This window comes from Astatotilapia calliptera, chromosome 15 (assembly GCF_900246225.1).
Source record: "Astatotilapia calliptera chromosome 15, fAstCal1.2, whole genome shotgun sequence".
Taxonomy (NCBI): domain Eukaryota; kingdom Metazoa; phylum Chordata; class Actinopteri; order Cichliformes; family Cichlidae; genus Astatotilapia; species Astatotilapia calliptera.
In genome coordinates, this window is record NC_039316.1 from 34,337,021 (window position 1) to 34,356,534 (window position 19,514).

Consider the following 19,514-nt stretch of genomic DNA (forward strand, 5'->3'; position numbering starts at 1 on the left):
GCAGAGGGCAGGCTTGGCACAAACAACAAATCAATAGGTGGTTGTTGACCACGTGGATGGCCCTCACGCCCCTCTCTTATTGGAGGCTTAAGAAGTTCCATGTTGTTTCCTCACCAATATCCCCCTTTGCTGTCCTTCAGTGACTCCACCACTTTCTTTCACGTCTTGGAAGATTTGTCTCTACCCAAGTTTCACCGTACTCCCCCTTTCACACTCCACACTGGCATTTCTATGCCTATTATCAGCCTTCTTTGTTAGTCTCTCTCTATTTTTCTCTCTTGTTCCAGAAAAATCCCTCCAGGGGAAAAAAAAAATCACTGACATATGAGTTTATGGACACTGAATCCTTTGATCCCCTGAACCTGTGATCTGGTAATCAGGTGTGATTGGAGGATAAAGAAACAGAACACAAGCTAAGTGGTAGCAAGACAGATAAAGGAGAAAGAAGGAAAGACAAAATAGCTGGTGTGATAGAGTGGGATAAGAGGAAAGAGCTCGCCTCTAGTCTGGGGTGGATGGCTCCTGAGCAGTCCCATCCATTTCACATAATTTCTGTTCAAGTAGAGTGACTGTAGCCACCCAAGACATCTGGGCACAGCCATAATAAAACACTGGGTGATAGAGATGAAGACGGGTAAGCAGACAGGGAGTTAGTGTCTGGCTGATTGGTTTATTACTGGATAGGAATTTCAGATAAATGGATCTCATTTCGCGGCAATGAGTGGGGCAGGAGACTACACTGAAAGATCAGTCTTCTGGGAGGCTTTTACAACTGTAAGCATACGATTGCCCTGGTGATTAAACCTGCGGCCGTTGACTTCTTTCCTCCCATAGGCAATTTCATAATCTGTTTCTTAATAAGACAAAATTGTATTCTAGGCTTTACTAAGCTTATAAGCAGTGAAAAAAGCAAGATTTTATCTCAATAAAGTGAAATACAAAAACGTTCTCTACCGTTTCGTCTTATCTTGCAGCCAGATATCAACCACATACTGAAGCATTGTATAAAAAATGAGTGTACAAGCTGTTACTGTGGGAACAAAAAAGGCTTGCAGGAGTCCACTTGGAATTTTCACGGTGGACCCCCCCCAAGTGGACACTTAACCTCAGGTAGTCTCTGGCACTTTTCGTTCCAAAAGCGTCTAATGACCCAAACTCTACTAAGATTCCTCCATAGCTAAACAGGGAATAAGAGGGGAGGACAAGGTCATTCCTGTGGAAACAGAATGAGGAGAGGACTTTTGGAGTGTCCCAGTTCATGCATAAAGACAAGCAACAGGATATGACCCGAACCACCAGCTTAATCCATATACATCAGCCACCAACCCAGGTGACTGCGGTCGTACAACACAGAGGTCGTGCTGCGGGCCCTGCAGGACTGGCAGAGTTGATAAGACCTGAAGTTTTGCATGCCTCACCAGTGTCGTGCTTAGACTTCCTGTGGCAAAAGTTGGATGGGAAGCCTCGCAGTGTGGCTAGTAGTATATTTACCACGGCAGGAGGATAGGCCTCATCTAAGACTGAGTAAAGCAAAGAGAAGACTTTCATGGTTCAAAATAAGTAATGCATCACAAGCAAGAGACATACCAATGCACAATCGTAGCAAATATTTTAACTTGAAAAACCTGGGACTTTATGAAAATTGTTAGAGCATTTCGGTTTGCAATTAAGGGAAAGGTGCACTTATTGGAAAAGTATAGAACAGGAGCACGAAGGCAACCAAAGTCTGTGAAAGAGGCTGTGCAGGACTTAATGATTAAAAAGCTTTTGTTCTGGAAGCAGCCCAGATCCTATTGGATTTAATGGCAACTGTTTGGCCGTTGAAGGTTAACAGCACATCCAACATGTGTCGCTTTCACTTCTGCCCTTTAATGGATACACTCACATTTTCTGTCACATCCTTCCACATTTACTTTCATTTAAGCATCACATAACGGTGTAGATGGATTGGTCACCGAGTTGTCACATTTTAAGGCATAGCATATTTGTTTTTCCTCAGTAGCAGGTATATTTTACTCGCCACTCATGCATTCTACAGAAGGCTGCTTTACAGAGGGAAATGATACTGAATGAAATTGATGCTGAGGGCCTCAGAGCTCTTTCTTGACAGCCAGATTATCTGCATTCTACCCATGACCTCCTGACATTGTCATCTTCTAAGTGACGTATTTACCCAACATTCCAGCTGCTCTCACAGTAAGCGGCACATCCTTTTTTTCACATCCCAAAGTGACATTAAGTGATTACTAAGCACTCATCTTACTGGTCCTCTGCTCATTTCAAACCACTACATGTTCGTAATTGTTCTTCTGCTCACCAAAGGTGTCCCCAAACCAGTGATTTATGACTTGATTGCACTAAGCTAATGGGCCACTAAGACAATAAACCTCACTCCCATACTCATGTGCTGAATGTTTGTGAGGGACCAAGCAACCAAAGCAAAGAGGACACAGGCAAAAAAGTATCTTCAAAAAGGGTTTTCTTTATTTTAACCCTCAAAAAGTCCAAAATTAACAAAATTCAAAAACATACTTAGCAGGCCCATAAAAGAGGTCAACTAAATATAACTCTACAAAAAGGAATTTACAGAAACTTAAACAAAACAAAGTGAGACACAACTTAACTTACAAACTGACCTAAATCACCTTGTTGTTGAATTGTGCTATACAAATAAATTTGCCTTGCCTTGCCTAATTACAAAGACACATGAGGGTAGCTTTTATAATGATTTGGCCAAACCATTTACACACAATAGGGGGGGAAACGAAAACACACACTAATATTAACTAAGCACAGAATAACCTAACTAAACCTAAAACACCCCTGCTCCCGGTAAGCCCATGGTTGGTCCTGCTCAGTCCTCAGCCACGCCTTTTGCCCAGACAGGAAACAGCCACCGCCCAAACCCAGGTAACTCAAAGAAAGAGAAACATAATTAATATAACAAAACATTTTAGAAAAACCACACAATGTTACTATGTGCACGCCTCATAATACCAGTGTTAGGTTTAACCAAATGATTAATGAAAAAAACTGCAAAGCAAACTAATAAAGTAAAAAATGGACTAATTTACCCCTGTGTGGCTGATGCCATCACAGTGTTATGGTTGAGTCATGTATGTTGAAAATTTACCGGCTGTCCATTATGGTTATTATGGTTTGTTGGAAATGGGAAACATGATTCACCATTTCCATGCACCATTTTCAAAAATCATCATCATCATCGTCATGGAATGATTGAATTAATTAATTAATCCTGACTTGTGATAAAGAATATAAATTCACCTCTCTGGAAAATCACTGCCGTATGAAGACATACATCAGTGCCATAACAGTTTGTGTAATACACAACTCTCATTCCCAGGTAGCAAACATTTTGAGTTTTACTTTACAAAGCTCAGTTATCAAGGTGACAGCCTACAAAATTTTCAAAATAGCATAAAAGCCAGGCAAAAAAAAAAAAAAAGAATTGCCCTAGCCAGTGACTGGCCCATCACCGACAGCCCATGCAGTCGTCCAGCACTTCTTAGTGTCGGTCTTTGCTTTGAAGTTTTGGTATTTGTTTGGGTTTGATTCATTGCTTTGGCAGGAATGGTGCAACGCTGCAGCTCAGCCCTCTCCATCTGTTGTTGTTTTGGCCCAGAGTTGCTTGGCCAGCTTAAAGAACCTTTGTTTCACATGTCAGGAGCACCATGTCTTGATTCCCCTCACACACACCAGCCCTGAACCTACAAATATCTGTCTAAAGGAGCAGCCTTTCCACGTATCCAACCAAATCCACAATGACTAGGTTCACCAATGACAATACATATTTTAAGGCCACAGAGTAGGTACTACTGAAGAATGATGGCAAGGTTATCTGACCTTACAAGGGAAAATGAGCATTCTCAGTCATCACAGACGCTCTTTAAATAGTTTACAAATACTGATTATGACTAAAACATGATTACTAAACTTATCAAGTGTATTATACAGTGTTCCTCAAGTGGTCAGTTAAAAAAAAAAAAAAAAGTGAAAAAAATGAGTTGAGAAAATTTCCTTTAATGTGTGTAACCAGGCATCTTTGCCTGTGTTTCTAATGAATAAAACTACGAGATAGCATCACAACATTCCTTAGAACTGAAAACTACTTTTAACAGTTAAACAAGGCTAGTCTGGAATGTGCAAGTCTTACAAAGCAGCACTGCCGACCTGATGTAGTAAACTGACGTCAAGGTTCAGCGTGCCCACTACACCTCCACACACGGTCCTTCCTTCCCATATATGCACACAAACTAAACTAAACCTGACTGGTTGACGTCTCTCTACGGAGAGGCACTTCCTTTAATGGCCCGGGTCCCATCTCCTGTCTCCCCTGGAGTTCGCCTGTCTTACCCAGACTCTTCAGGAGCCTGACAGGACAGAAAGGAGGAGGTGGGGTTGCGGGGGTGGGGGGTGTTTTGTGGGTTGTTTGATAAACTTCCACTTGCTGAGGAAGGTAAACACAATTTTGCCTTTTTCATGTTTTTTTTTTTTTTACATTTTCACTCCACCTCTCTGCTGTGTAGGAAAGGGATCATTGGAGCGTCTATCACGGTGGTTCAGCACATCACCTGTATGACATCTTTTTATAGGCTGGACTCTGGTTTCCAGGTTTTTAAAATTGCTGGTGAGGAAAAGATGACGCGTTAGCTTACATTGTTAAAATACAAAAATCAGCCGACACCCTGCTTAGATGGCATTCTTTATGTCTCTGCAACAATAATAAATGCATATATATATTTCATCTATGTTAAATTAGTGAAAATGTGTGATATCAGCTTTGATTTAACAAAAAATGTACAAAAGAAAAATTTGGGGCGGAGGTTGTCTTCTTAATTTTGAACTTCTGCTGAATTCAGTGCAACAATTTAAGCTGAAATCTTTAACTTTAGCACTTATTGTAAGTAGTTGTAAATGCAGTAAAAGTATTCTGCATTAAAACTGCATTTACCATGAGAGAAACTTGGTTTGGTGTTATTTAAAGACATCAAAAAACAACCCACAATGTTAAATGGACAAAAACGTCTCTACTTTGCCTGTAATGTGCAGGAAATGAGGCCCCAGTGCTAACAGTGTTAAACTGTTCAGCCTGATGGTAGAAATTGTTTCCTTTTCAGTGATACACTTTCCTTTACTTGACATTGTAAATTTCCTCTCCCTTTCTTATTTTGGCTTTTTTTTGTGAGTCAACCATAGCTGCTACCTGTGGTAGCTGCTGCATATTGTTCCACTTCTTGTCTTTCTTTGGCAAAAATGATGTCAACCTGGTGTTTAGCTCAGTGGTAATGATAGTTTTATAGTTTAGTCTAGGATGTGTTTGGGAGATGCACGCAAGCCGCCACCAACCTTTGTCCACTTACAATTTAGAAGCAATCGGCACAACTCACACTGCCAATTTAATGGGATATAGAGCCGCTGTAGGATTCAGTGACACTCTGTGACATTCTTAGGTTACAGTATTTCCTCTCTCCATACACAGCACACGGACAAATGAGTCAACAGTTTGCTTTTTAGCAGCGTCAATGAAAACTGTCTAAAACCAATTTGTTCTTTTTAACCCTTTAACTCCTGAAAACCTACGAGGAGTAATTCAAACTCTTTTTGTCAACTGAGTGTTTTCTGTCATATTTTAGGCCTGATTAAAAAGCCTGATTGTGCTCTGGATATTCACGGCCAGAAATTTGACCACACAAACCAACTTTGCAGTGCAGTAAGCAATGCTGTAAACATCTTTCTTATTTTAGTATTTTGCATTTCTGAATTTTTTCTTGTTCTGCAATCTTTTATCGCCCGTCTTTGAGTCGTTGGGTTATATTTTGGGAGATTTGGCTGCAAATGTTGCCCTCTGTAGCTCGATGTGCTAGCTGTGGAGAATATCAACAAGACTTCAGACATCTTTCTGGGAACTGAGTGTCTGTAGGAGGAGGGGGGTGTAGAGGTTGAGTGCTGGCTGTATAATAACCATTATTCAGCTGAGATGGCTATCCGGAGAGGGCTATCAGTGCTGGGGCCAGAGACACTGTGATTAGATTTCCCCCGTGTTGCTATTCTTCTTCTGTCCCTTGATCTTTCTGTGCCACTGTTCTCCTTTTGTATATTACTCAAACAGTTCAACAAGAATCTTACTGGTCATAGAACTGATGGCATGTCACAGAGAGATGTATTGAAGAGATGAGAGTTCAGGTTTCTTTCAAAGTTTAATTTGCTTTGGTCAGAAGCTGTGTCTTTGGAAATGTTCTATTATCAAAATTTACCAACTGTCAATTCCAGATGACAGAATTCAACAGCTGTTTTTCACATCCTTTACTCTGCGTGTTGTTCAAAACCCAATAAACAAATTGCTCTGTTGACCAAATGGACTTTACTCCATTTGTACCGCATCTGTATTTTATAAACACCCTCTCAGCACAGGCCCCTTGTTAATGTGAACAGTTGTGGCTGCAAAACAGGTGCAGAGCAAATGAAACTGCATTGTTGAGAGTCTGAGCAGCTGGGTCTGCCTATTAGTTAAAGATCTAATTTTTCAGACTCCAGTGTGTGGCTTTCAAAGAGTGCGCCAATGTTTTTCCATCCACATCCACTTTCATCCACTTCCGCTGTCTTTATTATCCCATTTCTTTGCGACTTCTTCGACACACACATGTCCCTTTCTCTCCCATTCTCTCGCTCCTCCCTTCCTTTCCTCTCACTCTGCCTTGCTCCCTCTGTGGTATCAATGCACGGGGCTGCTTAAAGCCTGTGTCTCTATGCTGTGGCGGTGGGTAATCAGTTAACCTCATTATGCTGCTGATGAAATTAAATCATTGCAGTAAGTGAAAATAATAATATGAGTAATAGGTGCGGGGTATGGTGGAACACCCCATGGCATTTGCTGCAGTCCCAGCCAGTCAAGATTTACCTCTCTCTTTCTCTCTCTCTCTCTCTTGCTGTAGCGAGCCATCGGTGGAAGATAACCGATGGCTCGGAGAAAAAAAGGGAGCTTTCAAACCACCGATGTTGACATCAGTTAAAAAGTCATATGTAATGTAATATGTCAGCATCCATATGCATATCAATATGCTGACCACCAGCCAGCTTTTGAGCTGCCAGGTGCCTGTTTGGTTTAGGTTTGGTTAAGGTCCTGAAAAGTATAAATGTGTATTACACTGCATGGATAACACAGCTGTACTTTGCACTGCCTACAAAATGGCAGAGTGAGTTCTAAGGTTATACATTACCTTTTCAGCAAGACTGCTCATTTATCAGTCTATTATATGTTCCCTTTGCCCTAAAAATAGTGAAAGCCAAACCAAATGGCCATCAAATCACATTTCTGCGTCTAGTGCAGTTACCTGGTTCGGTATTTATTTATATATTTAGTTTAAGAGATGGTTTGGTAGCAGTGAGCAGTCAGTGGAAATGAGATTAGTCGGGGGACTTATGTGAGTCTAAAGGACAGACCTTTTGGAAGGCTGCAGTTAGCATGGTGGAAAGCAGAACGCAACAGCAGGCGTGAGTCTGCAGATTAACAGCCGGGCGGTGGCTAAGCTAACCAGAGGCTGATTAAAGGCTTTGCACCTGTCACTTGCATAATGATATTAAGTGGTGAAGCAAAATTAAAGACAATTATGGATAATGATGGCATTCAAAAAAAAAAAGCAAACCACAGACAGGCTACCTATCCCTGCCCAGCTCATTATGAGAGCCAAGCTGCACAAACCATATACACTGTCCTTTTATAACTATGGATTAAACTAATGAACACAAGCAGCATGGAATGTTTGCACTGTAGTTCTTTCAGGCAAGCATTGTGCTGTCGTAAAGAAGATGCTTTGCAGTTGGAGCGATGGTTAAAGTACGTCTCCAGGAAATGATTGAGTTAATATAAAGTGTTCTGAAGTTGTGCTTGTGTAGTAAAAGACTGAATTTATATTTGAAAATTCTTGCCAAAATGCGGGGTGTAACAGCAAAGTGTGTCTCGTAGCACTCTGCGAGGCTGTAAGGTGATTGCTGGCCTAACTGACAAAGGTTGCTTTCAGCAAAACAAGAAAAGAAAAAGAAGGAAAAAGAAAACAGCAACATTATCGTTGAATAATGCATGTGTGTTGATTCCATTTGGCTTGAGAAGATCTGTCATTTCAGACGGCATACGTCATAGAAGAGTAATTGCTGTGCCATTATGGAGGACTAGCCCTTTGGGAATTCTAGGATACTATCATCCCGTGTCATTGGTTTCCTTCTACCCTTCACAGTCAGGCTGGCTAACCCTAAAGTAACACTCCCTCGATGAGTGATCTATTTATTTTTGCATGGCCGCCTTTATCGACAGAGTCTGTAAGCTTCAGGGGAAAAGATGTTATCAGACTCTATTCCAGGGGAAGCGAGCAACCAAAATACAAGCCTTTTTTTTCTCCAGGAAAGGCTGCCGATGCTGTATCAGGTCAGAGCAGCTAGAACGATAGCACGATCTCTCAGAGAATCCGCTATCCCTGCTTCTTGTTTACTGCTGTTTTCTGTCCTCCCTCGCTTCTCTGTGCACATTCACTCTTGTCTAATAGTGCATGTTTTCAGTTTCATAAATGCTGTCTGTCTAGGTTTCATTCGACACTTTTCACACTGTAAAGACGTAGTTAACGCAATGTGCCGTAAAGATCTGGCAACGTCAAAGGCATCAGATGTAACACGCAGAGAGCAAGGTAGACCTGCTCTTTACAGATATCATTGTCCAAGAGGCAGAACAAGCTGGAGAAATGCTGAAGTGCAGCACATTTTATGGTATACATGGATCATTGACACACAGAAGATGCTGCATGTGAGAACACGTTCCTATGTCTTTGCTAAGTGATGTGGCTTGCTTTTTGAGCTCTAGAGATTATATGGGGTGATCATCAATAACTGATGGAGAGACTGTGAAAGCATGAAAGGATGTAAATGCCCGCATTTTTTTAAACCGATCACTGAAATATTTATTTTGCTTGACCGACGTCAGCCTTAGTTTAACCGGCTTTGATTTGGGACCCTCTAGTTCTTCTTTTTGTTTTTTCAGATTGTCTGAAGATTCAATATTTCATTTCTAAATGTGAATGCACATAAAACCACTACTCTACTCTCCATATCTCCCTACATAGTGTGTCATATAAATCCATAAAATAAGCGTATGTATTTCGGTTTCTTTTATGTGGCAATTTTACCAATTAAAGCTAAAACAATTCATTATGAAAGCTACGTGAATCAATAATATTCATTATCTTGAAATTCCTGCTGCCTTTTGATTTGAAATGCTTAACTGTGATGACTTAAAAATGTGACAGTAGTGGTTGTGAAAATGAAATATGCCTCGGTCCTGTTAAGGTTTTTAAGGGAGTCCCACCATGATATCACTTGCAAATGGAAAATAAATAATAGCTTTTTATGACTGTCCTTTAAAGGCAGAAAGTCAGAGTCTGTGACTCAAGCTGCTCCCCTAATTTCCCTTGATTTAGTGCTCGCAAAATATCCGTGAGACCACCACAGTGTCTGCAAAGTGAACATGAGGTCATCGGCTTGCCGAATGAAAAGCGAGCTAAGTCAGTCAATCTTCTCCAATTTGGGATGTGGCTTTACTCTTCTGAATCATATTACAGCTTAGGGTACTTCCCCCTCAGCTCTCATCAAAAGAGAATTACTCACTACCCTGCTCGAGTCCGGGTAGAGGTCAGGGGATTTGACCCATGAGACTAATTGCCCTAAGAGAGCATGGAGCCTGCATCAGAACGACGATGACAATGAAGAACACTAGACTGTCATGTGTTTAAAGTGAAATAATTACTCAATGGTGCGTGATTATTAGCTGTAAGGATACCACAGCGTTCGTGTGTCTGAATAACAGTCACTGATTAGTGTGATGGCACTTAAATTATCGTGATAATAACGGCAAATATGTTCAACTGTAACTGCCGAACTCATGCACATTTAATGCAGATCTGTCAAATCTGATCAGTTACATCTCTCTGCAGACTTTTTTAATTCCACAGTGGCCATTTTGACTTGTCACAGTAGGGAAAGCACTGGTGCATTAATGATGGCTGAGGGGAGAGGCTCTACTTTTGCAGATGCTGGTTCGCTGTATTTGCTTACTGGCATTCTTCGTGGAACTGCGTCACAGTAGTTCCCTACTGTGACATGTCAAAATGTCAGCCATGAAAAGCGTCTGTTGGTGTCAAGTGTGGGCATTTGGGTTGATAGTGTGGCTCAGATGAACAAATGTCTAAGATTTTCTGCTTAAATAATATGAAATTGGTCCACAATGGTTAAAAAAAAACTATAGAAAGTCTATAGTAAAAGGAGGACTTGTAACCATGGCAACCTAGTGGGTAGCACATTCAGAGAGTTCTAAAGATAAACACAAAATATTCTTAAATCTTGTGGCCTTAACCTAGCCAAAGAGTGAGCCAAATCTTTACTTAAACTTGAAATCTAAACGTAAAAATGAAATCTATTAATAAGCGAATGAAATAACCTCAGAGGACTCACGTGCACTCTCCTGCTCTTTTTTTACAGAGGACCTTCTTCCACCAGGCTTCCCTAACATTGACATGGGGCCTCAGCTCAAAGTAGTGGAGCGCACTCGAACAGCCACCATGCTCTGCGCCGCCAGTGGCAACCCTGACCCGGAAATCACTTGGTACAAAGACTTCCTGCCGATTGACCCCACTGCAAGTAATGGGCGAATCAAACAGTTACGCTCAGGTAAGGAAAGCTAAAGCATTGTATTGCTGCTCTGGTTCCTTCTTACTAATGTGAGCCCTCGTTTAATTTCCCAGAACATTTTCGACGGCACGTAACATTGATGTTTTTGCTGTTTTGTGTAAGCTAATGTATGTGTAATGCCCAGTATTTCCTTTTCTGAAGTCAATTATTTTCTCAAAGTGCCACTGAGAACACATGTTCATTTCTCTAGTTTGGGAATGCTAATTATTTCAACAGCCTTTACTTTAATCTGTGACTCGAGAATTCATTCAGCTCTAAATGTATAATCATTACGTTGTGCTAAATGTTATGCTAAACAAATGAAAATCACCCAAAAAGGTTTTTTAAATGTGTTGGATGTTGGTCTAATAAATGGAGAAGAGGCACAAAGTTTTAAAGTAAAGCACACAAGCTCTTGTACATGTTAATATAACTGTTGGTCATCATCCAGTAGCTGGTGAGGGAGATGATGTTTTAGAGTGTAACAATGTAGAATGAGGTCAAAGGATTCACAACAACTGTGTCAGGACACAATAAGAGCAAGGTCCATCTTCTACACACTCAGTGGTGGATATGTTGTCTTGTTCCCATTGATTAAACCCCACTGAGAGGCCCAGTAAAGCAAAGTCTAATTATATAGCTAATTAAGTGCAGGCCCGCAGGTGGCTCAGGGCAACAAGGGGTAGATATTTTAGGTCGATGATTTGTCACCATTCGAAAAATCCAATGACTTGTTTGTGTTGTTGTTGCGAATGTATATCTGGGTAGACGACACTAAATAAAGAGTGTGTTGTCATTCACTTCCTGTCCTAGTTGTGGTCCTCGAGAGCTATGTACACAAAGTAATCAATTGGTCAACTAGCTATTCATGCTGTACCTTACAGAGCAAGTTCACAGTTCTGTATTTTTTATTGGTTCCTCTTTAAATTATTAGTGTCTTCAATTTTGAAGCAGATTGAATTTTAGAATTTTTTAAATTTCAAATTGAGTCCATGCCTTGTCTTGTAATTTCATTACATTCTTGCAGGGTTTTTTATTTTTTCTTATTGGTCACTCACTAGACTCCTGTGCAACTGTTGACAAGGATATAAATCATGTGAAACATGGGCTATATTTAGTACCAAGTATTGGTACAAGCACTGCCCCTCCTGCTGCATAAAAGCCAAATTTTTATGATGATGTATTTATGTCATGAAATTCTTTTTAAATATGTAAGTTAAATTTCATGCCATGAGTTGCTATTTTTTTTTTTACATTCCAGATATTCAAATTAAGCAGTAACAAATAGAAATGTGCACTGAAAGATTTAATTGCACAGTTACGATCACATTTTGAATTATTGTTGTTTGTTTCTCACGAGTATCCGGCAAGGGTAGGGTTTTTTTTTCTCTCCACCAGTATTTTCTTTAGTCATACTGTATTATACTCATGTCGAGGGCCAGCTTCTCTCAAAAAAAAAATTCAATTACCTAGTAACCTTGTTAACATGGCTTTTTGAGTTTTGTGCCTCTCTGGATAATCCACAGAGAAATTCAGCTTGGCGTCTATTGTCTAATCTCTGTACCATCTGTCTTTATTTGTTTCATGATTTTTCAATTGTCTTTGTTTGTCCTGTTTAACTGAAACAGAGCTGTTTACTCGTCATTGTTTTTCTGAATGTTTTGTCCATATTTGTGTCTGAAACTCAGATGTGCGTCTGTCCACATCGCAGAGTCTTCAACACGTTTTATGTCATTTTGACCTTTAACACAATTAAAAAGCCCCAACGAGAAACAAAATCACAAGCCAATTAAAAAATGGAAAATTGCACTAATTGTGATATTTTACAACTAAAAATAAAATAACATAACTTTTTCATAATAAAAAAGAAATCCTCTAAATGTGTTCATAAATTATAAATAAAATGCACTGTGATTACATCTCACTGTAATAAAAACTGCTAACAATGCTGTGGTGGGACAAAACACCAAACCAAACTTTAGCCCTTGGAAAGTCACATTGAACCTTATCTTAAATAAACTATGTTTTTTTCTTTTCCTATTTATCTGTTCTTTCTTTGCTATTTTCAGAAACCTTTGGTAAGTGTCTTGCAAAGCTCAGCAAACCAGCCCACTGTCCTTGAAGCACATGGCATATTTATACTACTGTCCAGAATGCATGATTTCGCTGCTCCTCCTCCACCCTTTCCCTCCAATTCCACGTTCCCTATTTTTTCTTTCTGTATAGCCTTCATTTTTCTTTACCCTACTCCTCTTGGTTTCAACTATATATTCTTTCACCTCAATACTACAACTGGATTTATAGTAGAAAGACACAGAATGTGTTGAGGAAGCATCATGATTCACCTAGCAGCATATTTTCTTAAGCAGCAAGTCTTTTGAGGTAGCGTCATACTTCATGATAAAGGTAACATGCATGGTAGGTCGTATAAACAGTCCAATTTGGACCCTGTCCACATTATTTTAGTACATGTATCCATGGGATTCCAAGATTACCTCAGAAGTAACGGTATATGAAGTTACCTTTAAGATTTATCCCATTTACAGCAAGACAAGAGGCCCTAAGTAAATAACTGGAATCCAACGCAGTCATTTCTTTGCAGCCTGAAGCATTTCTGGGCTTCTTAAAGGGATATATAGCAGGCACGTTTCTCCAGCAATGCACATTGCTTACTGATTTATCTAACCTGCTTTACTTGAACCTCTGTGCTTACAATAAAGCATTGCTTCAAAAGCATTCCTTGAAGGTGCAGCGAGTACTGTCAGGGGCTTGAATTCTTAAACATCAGTGCAGAACTTCTGGAATGCGTATTCCAACCCTAACTGGTGCTGCGTAAACCCTCTGGTCTTGGCCAAATATTTTGTCAGGAGAGCATTCTTCTTCTCTTGCCAGATTGGCCCTCTGCTTCACTACTTAACAAATGTCTTGCTCAGACTTTATTGCCCAGACTAGAGGCCAACTGATAGCCTCCTGACTTACGAAATATTTGCAAAAGATATACCCAGTCACTTCAAGCTGGATGTGTTTTACAGAAATTTCAAACTATACGTGCAAAAAGGAGGGGAGACAAGGAAATTACTTTCCCTTTTTTCAGTACCATAGCTCTTATAAGGTTATGTTAGCTTTGGGGGCTTGCTTTTATTCTATAGCTCTTCTGCTGGAAAGCTCAGCAGTCAGACAGGATTTATGGTGATTTATGGCTTGAGCCCCCTAGGCTGCCATCTTCTCATCCCCTTAGCTCTTCTAGTAGCCATCTTTGGTCCCTAATAACTTTTTCTTTTTTGCATTTATAAATGCACTTAAGAAATCCCCAAAACAGAAAACATGTGACAGCCTCAGCCTCCCCTCCAACTTCTTCTGATGTGCTGATCACTGTTGACAGTTTCTGGGGCCTCTCTGTTTGCATCAGGCACACTCTCAAGCCTTGGGGGGGGGGGGGGGGGGGGGGTAACTCTGGTGGGCCCTCTGCCATAAACGGTGGTTAAAGGGGAAAAGGAAGGGGAGAGAAGCAGGAGAAAGGAGACCATGGAAAGTGAGCCAAAGTCCATCATTTCAAAAACTTTCCCAGCTTCCAGCTTCTGCAAAGAATCTATATTTCCTTCTATTTGGCCTTCATCTTTAAATCATGAAATGTGAATGTTGATTTAAAGTGTTTGCGCTCCCAAAAAAAGGAAAAGATACGGAAAGACGGAAATAGCATCACCACTTGGATGTATTACCGTTGTTTCCAACATAGCTGATTAGCTGACAGACTGGTTCCTTATGTTCCAGTCCCTGCTTTGCTGTCAGAAGCGATATTTGCATCAGGGTTTCCAGAGGACCTCCTACAGAGGTGTGTAGGGAGCTTGACATTTCTTCTTATCTTCCTATGTCTCCAGACCTCAGGCCCTCCCTAGCCTTGTCAGCCAGAACAGATTAACTGCGGGGCACAATGACAGTAAGAGGATGGGCAAAAGTGTTCTAAAGATTTATGTCCTTCCTATAATAAAGGCTCAAAATCAGGACCGTGACATTAGATGGCACTTTTAAGCATATATTGAGCTTAGTTAGAGTTGCATGTAACAGGTAAACACTCAAATCCAGTGTCATCAAAGCTGCTGTGAAGAGAGTGGCTCGAACCTCTGCAGGGGTCGTAACAACAGCTAGGTTTTCCCTCCGGCCTGCTGTGACACCACCAGGATCCGAGGCTAGTGTCTGTGGTGACGAGAAGGTCAGCCAGACGCCCTCTTGAGGGTGGCCAGACTCTGACACTCTGCCAATCACGCAACCCTATTTGCCCCCCCACACAGATGTGTAACATCTCTGGCCAGAGACAATCTGGCCATCTGGTTACAGACTTTAATAATTTTTGAAAAAGATATTCAGAGGATTGTTTAACAAAACAGCTGGGGTGTTCTGTGGAAAAAAATAATGCCACATTTGATAATATGAGGAAGACAGCGGCATGTTGAGATATATTTAGGTCATTGTCACCCTAATCTGATCAACCCCTGGCTGACCAAAGCTTAGATGGGAAGCTTATGGCCATTAGGTTGCATGCCCGTAATACAGGTGGATTTGCCGTTGTAATTGAATATTGGCTGGCCTTGTGGACCCAGCCTGCCTGGCCTTCCTCAACAAAGTTTTAGATTTTCATTCTCATGCCTTTTTATATTCACAAATTAGAAATTGCAAACCACTACAAACCAAAGAATCGCATTTGTTTTCACTCTGTGTGTATTTGTTTCTCCTTTATCCACCATCCTCCTCATTTAACTTATTGTTTTCATCTCCTTCTCAGTTTTTTGTCACACTGGCCTTCATAAGATCCTCCCCTTTTTAAACCTGCTTTATTAACCTTAACCTTACTCTAACCTTAACCTAACTTTGACCTTAACCTCTAACCTTCAACTAGTAACCTCTTAACTCCCGACTAAAATCCATCTGAGCTAAAGCAAGATAAACCAGCTTCCTGCAGCCTCTAATCAAACTCTAACTTTATAACAACGTAACCTTCCCAGCCCCATTGTCCTTTGTCTTGTGATCACCTATATTTATATGGTCTCCAGAGTTATTGCAGAAATGAATAAATTGTCACTTTGGTTTTGCCTGGTTTTTCAATGACTCTTAAGTGATTACCGTGGCACAGTAACACTGTTTGTGGCTACAAAACGTTGAGTCTTTACAGACTAGGCAAATCTAGAACATAAGAGATACCCTGATTTTCCACTTTAATCACAATGTGAATAAATGTAGCAATAAATTAAACTCCAGTACAGTAAATGTCAACAAATGCTTATGTTAAAAACATAAATCTAAACTTTTTGATGTAGAAATATATAACATAGTCCAATAGAGCAAAAAGGAGCATTGTAAACCAGGCAGAACTTCAAACTCAGTGACTGAATCCTAATTGCTGGTATCACGAAAGATGGCACAAAAATGTAATAATCTGACCGGAAGGTGCTGAACATTTTCACACCCCTCGTTGCACTGTAAAAAGTATGGAAAATGCAGGGCTGAGATTATATTTTTAAAAAATCCAACAGATTTATAAAACTATGTGTGCATTTCAAAATCAACAGAAACAGTTCCAGTTTCACTGCAGTTTCACTGTCAGCTTAATAAAGCTATAAATATGCCTGATTCTGTTTTATATGCCTTAGTCATTGTGCAGCCCCACAACCATCACTTTGTAATCAAGCTTCTTCCACTACTCATTAGACCTGTCAGTAACAGTGGTGGGAAAAACAAGGTGTAGTTAAACAGACCCTCATGATGTCAACATATAACAGTCCAAAAGCAGAACAAGTGTCCGTAACACTGCCGAGGAAAAATGTCACACTCGGGAAAATATCATCAAAACTTACTTAAACAGATCCTCTGTATTTTCTCTGGGCAGTATGCATGACTGCATGCCTATACATGGGCCAAACCTCAAATGTTAGGCTCAGTGGATAGTGAGAACCCTTGATCCTTAGCCCTGTGGGTGCAGGCAGTCTATGCCAAGTAGGAATAACCAAGGGCACATTGTTGCCATGAGTCATCCTTTGATTTTAAAAATGCAGACTAAGAGAGAAGCAATACTGCGGATACACACACAAAAGCAAACAAACTCTAAAACTGGGTGAAAGAGAGAAAATTAATAGAGCCGCTAAAGCAAGAAAACAAAAAGGAATTATAAAAAACAGTCAAGAGTGGAAGGACAGTTTAATTTGAATTTGAAGGGGTTTAAGTTAAGCTGGCTCCCCTTCCCACACCCAAAGCTGTGCCTGTAAGGGAAGCATTTTACAATGCAACATTTCAAACTACACTTAAAAAGCCCACCGGCCAGTGACTGGATAAGCTCAATATTTTATTGTCCCTAATGGGACATTTGGCTTGCAGTCAGCCACGTAACACAATACAGCCTCACAATAAACAAAGATAGAGAAACATACAACTCGCAGTGAAATGAAACAATTGGAAAAAGCAGGGAGATTGAATGACTGGGGATATGGGATGAAACTTGAGGTAAAGAGCCTATCTGTCACAGTTAAACAGGTTTATGACTTGTAGGATAAATAAGAACTTCAGCCTGTGTGATTTAACTTGCGGTTGCCTGAAGGCACAACCTGAAATTCTTGCTCAGTGGAGATTCTTCCTCCGCTTTTAACATGTTAAGGTTCAATGCTAATGTGGATGCTCAGTACTGAATAGTTGCAGTTTTTACGGACACCTTGTTCAAGTTCAGCTGGCTGGAAAAACGCCGCAGGAGCATAACTTGTCAACCTAAGAAACCAAACCTCTCGTGCTTGCCTCATCACCCTAAGTTACAGCCACGACCGAAGGCCAAAAAGACAGCAGTAGGTTAGCACGATAAAACTCCCCATTGTTTTGTGATACCGGCAGTTAGATTGTTCTTTTTCTTTTAGCCCCCTTATATGTACAAGATTACCCAATGGTTTAATCGCCAAGTTTGAGTGACCCATCTAACCCAAACACCTCCTCTAACTATTACTAATATTAACCTTGAACTTCACTGATGTTGTGTCTTCATTTTTGTGTCTCCTCCAGTGGGTACCCCGATTCGAGGTAAGATGCTTAACCATCACGATAAAAACAGGAGAAAAATAAAAGACTTTAACTGACACATAATCAAATATAACCACTTCTAATTCCGCCAAAGTGAATAAATATGGGAAATAATCAGGGCTTTCCTGGTTTTAAAAAAATTACAACCGTTTTCTCTTCCCGCTGTCATTAAGACCCCATTTGTGTTCGTGTTCTGTGTCACATTCGTCATGTATGTTTGATACTCCCATGTTTAATGTCAACACTGATGTGCTATTCTTCCACCTGTGTGTGTGTGTCAGTGTGTTCTGTGTTTGTATCTTCCTGTTAATATTAAAAATCAGGAAACTTTAGATTAAAAGAGCAAACAGATGAATGGTGAGGCCTGTAAGCTCTGCTAGGAGTTGTGTTGGTTTTCCTTTAGTTTTTTTTACCTCTGACAATAAAGTTTTAGGTCATCAACAAGTTCATGGCAGAATGGTTGTTAAAAACAGTTTTTTCCTCCAGCCCTGCTTTGATATCCTCCTCATTTGTGCATAAACCGCAAGGACGCTAACCTCATCTTATATTTGAATGCACCTCCCTGAAAAAGATAAGATATCAGGGGCAGCAAAAGTTACAAAAGTTGCTTTAATTCCCTCATGTTACTCTACGGGATATAAACCTATAACTGCAAATTTAGGAAGGCTGCTGAGAAAATGCCAGCATGGGCATCCTTTTAACATACAAAAGAACTGCTTTTATAACTTCAGAGGATGAATAGACGAATGGAAGGATATCAAGGTAAGAATGGAAGGACACAGGTGTGAAGCGGTGTGACTCCTGTGAATTACACAAAGGCTTTGTTCAAATAATTCTTCTTCTCCCCTCATTTTTTCCCCCGGACATTTTAACTTTCCTTTGTAATTATCTATCCCACTTTATAACTGAAACATTCAGTCTCGGTTGATTCAGCGGGGTTGTTGTTAAACGCTTTTGTTCCACAGGCTGAGCAGGTGAGTGAATATCTCAGTTTCCCATGGTTGTCCATGTAAGCAAGGGGATGAATTCAGCTCGTGTTTTTGATTTATATATTTATTTATTCCCCTGAGTTCCCTGATGAAGATAAGTGGAAGAGCATGGATGGATGTATGGATGGATTTAGATGTTATGATAAATAAGGGGAAAACCCCACAGTAGGTCCAGAGGTCCTCCATCCTCAATCGTTTCACACAACCAGTGCATGGAAATATTTTAAACGGTACCATGTTGTCACACATATTAAAGCACATCACAAGAGTCGGCAGTCCAACACAGCCAATCCAAGCCCTCCCTGCATCTTCTCGGTTAATTAAGAAGGCCTCATAAATCATATTGTGACAAATGTAACTTGTGAACTCTGCATTTGCATAATGACTTAAGCAGCTTGAAAAAGACGATTTTTCACCCATTGCCAATACTGACCTGCTGTCAGGAGTGTATGCCGCATATGTAATTACAAAACAAATTGGGTAGGAGTTGGAGGTGGACTAAAATTATAATAGAAGACTGAGGCGTTTGAGAATGACATGTTCATATGGACCTATGAACATGCAGGTGTTCTGTGTACAGATCTTTAGGGAAAGCATTGTTGTCTCACTGCCGAGTCGTTTCTATTTCACTCTGTGATAGAGTTGATTCCCATAATTTACAATTTCAATTAATTTTAGTTCCATACGAAGCCGTGCAGGTGCCAGCCTTGAGGTAAGCGATCGCTGTATAGGTAGCTCTACTCC

General features: G+C 40.4%; 1 protein-coding gene across 16 annotated transcripts in view; it reads left to right on the plus strand.

Annotated features, from left to right (window-relative positions):
- ptprsa (protein tyrosine phosphatase receptor type Sa) overlaps positions 1-19,514 on the plus strand; it is a 230,880-nt gene that overhangs the window by 129,512 nt on the left and 81,854 nt on the right. For 9 of the 16 annotated variants that reach the window (XM_026143591.1, XM_026143599.1, XM_026143595.1 and 6 more), the window contains 3 exons: positions 10,540-10,728; positions 12,798-12,806; positions 17,764-17,781. In XM_026143591.1, coding sequence (XP_025999376.1) covers positions 10,540-10,728; positions 12,798-12,806; positions 17,764-17,781 — 216 coding nt within the window. The remainder of the gene's footprint in view (positions 1-10,539; positions 10,729-12,797; positions 12,807-17,763; positions 17,782-19,514) is intronic. The other 7 variants (XM_026143596.1, XM_026143598.1, XM_026143602.1 and 4 more) reach the window with 1 other exon arrangement.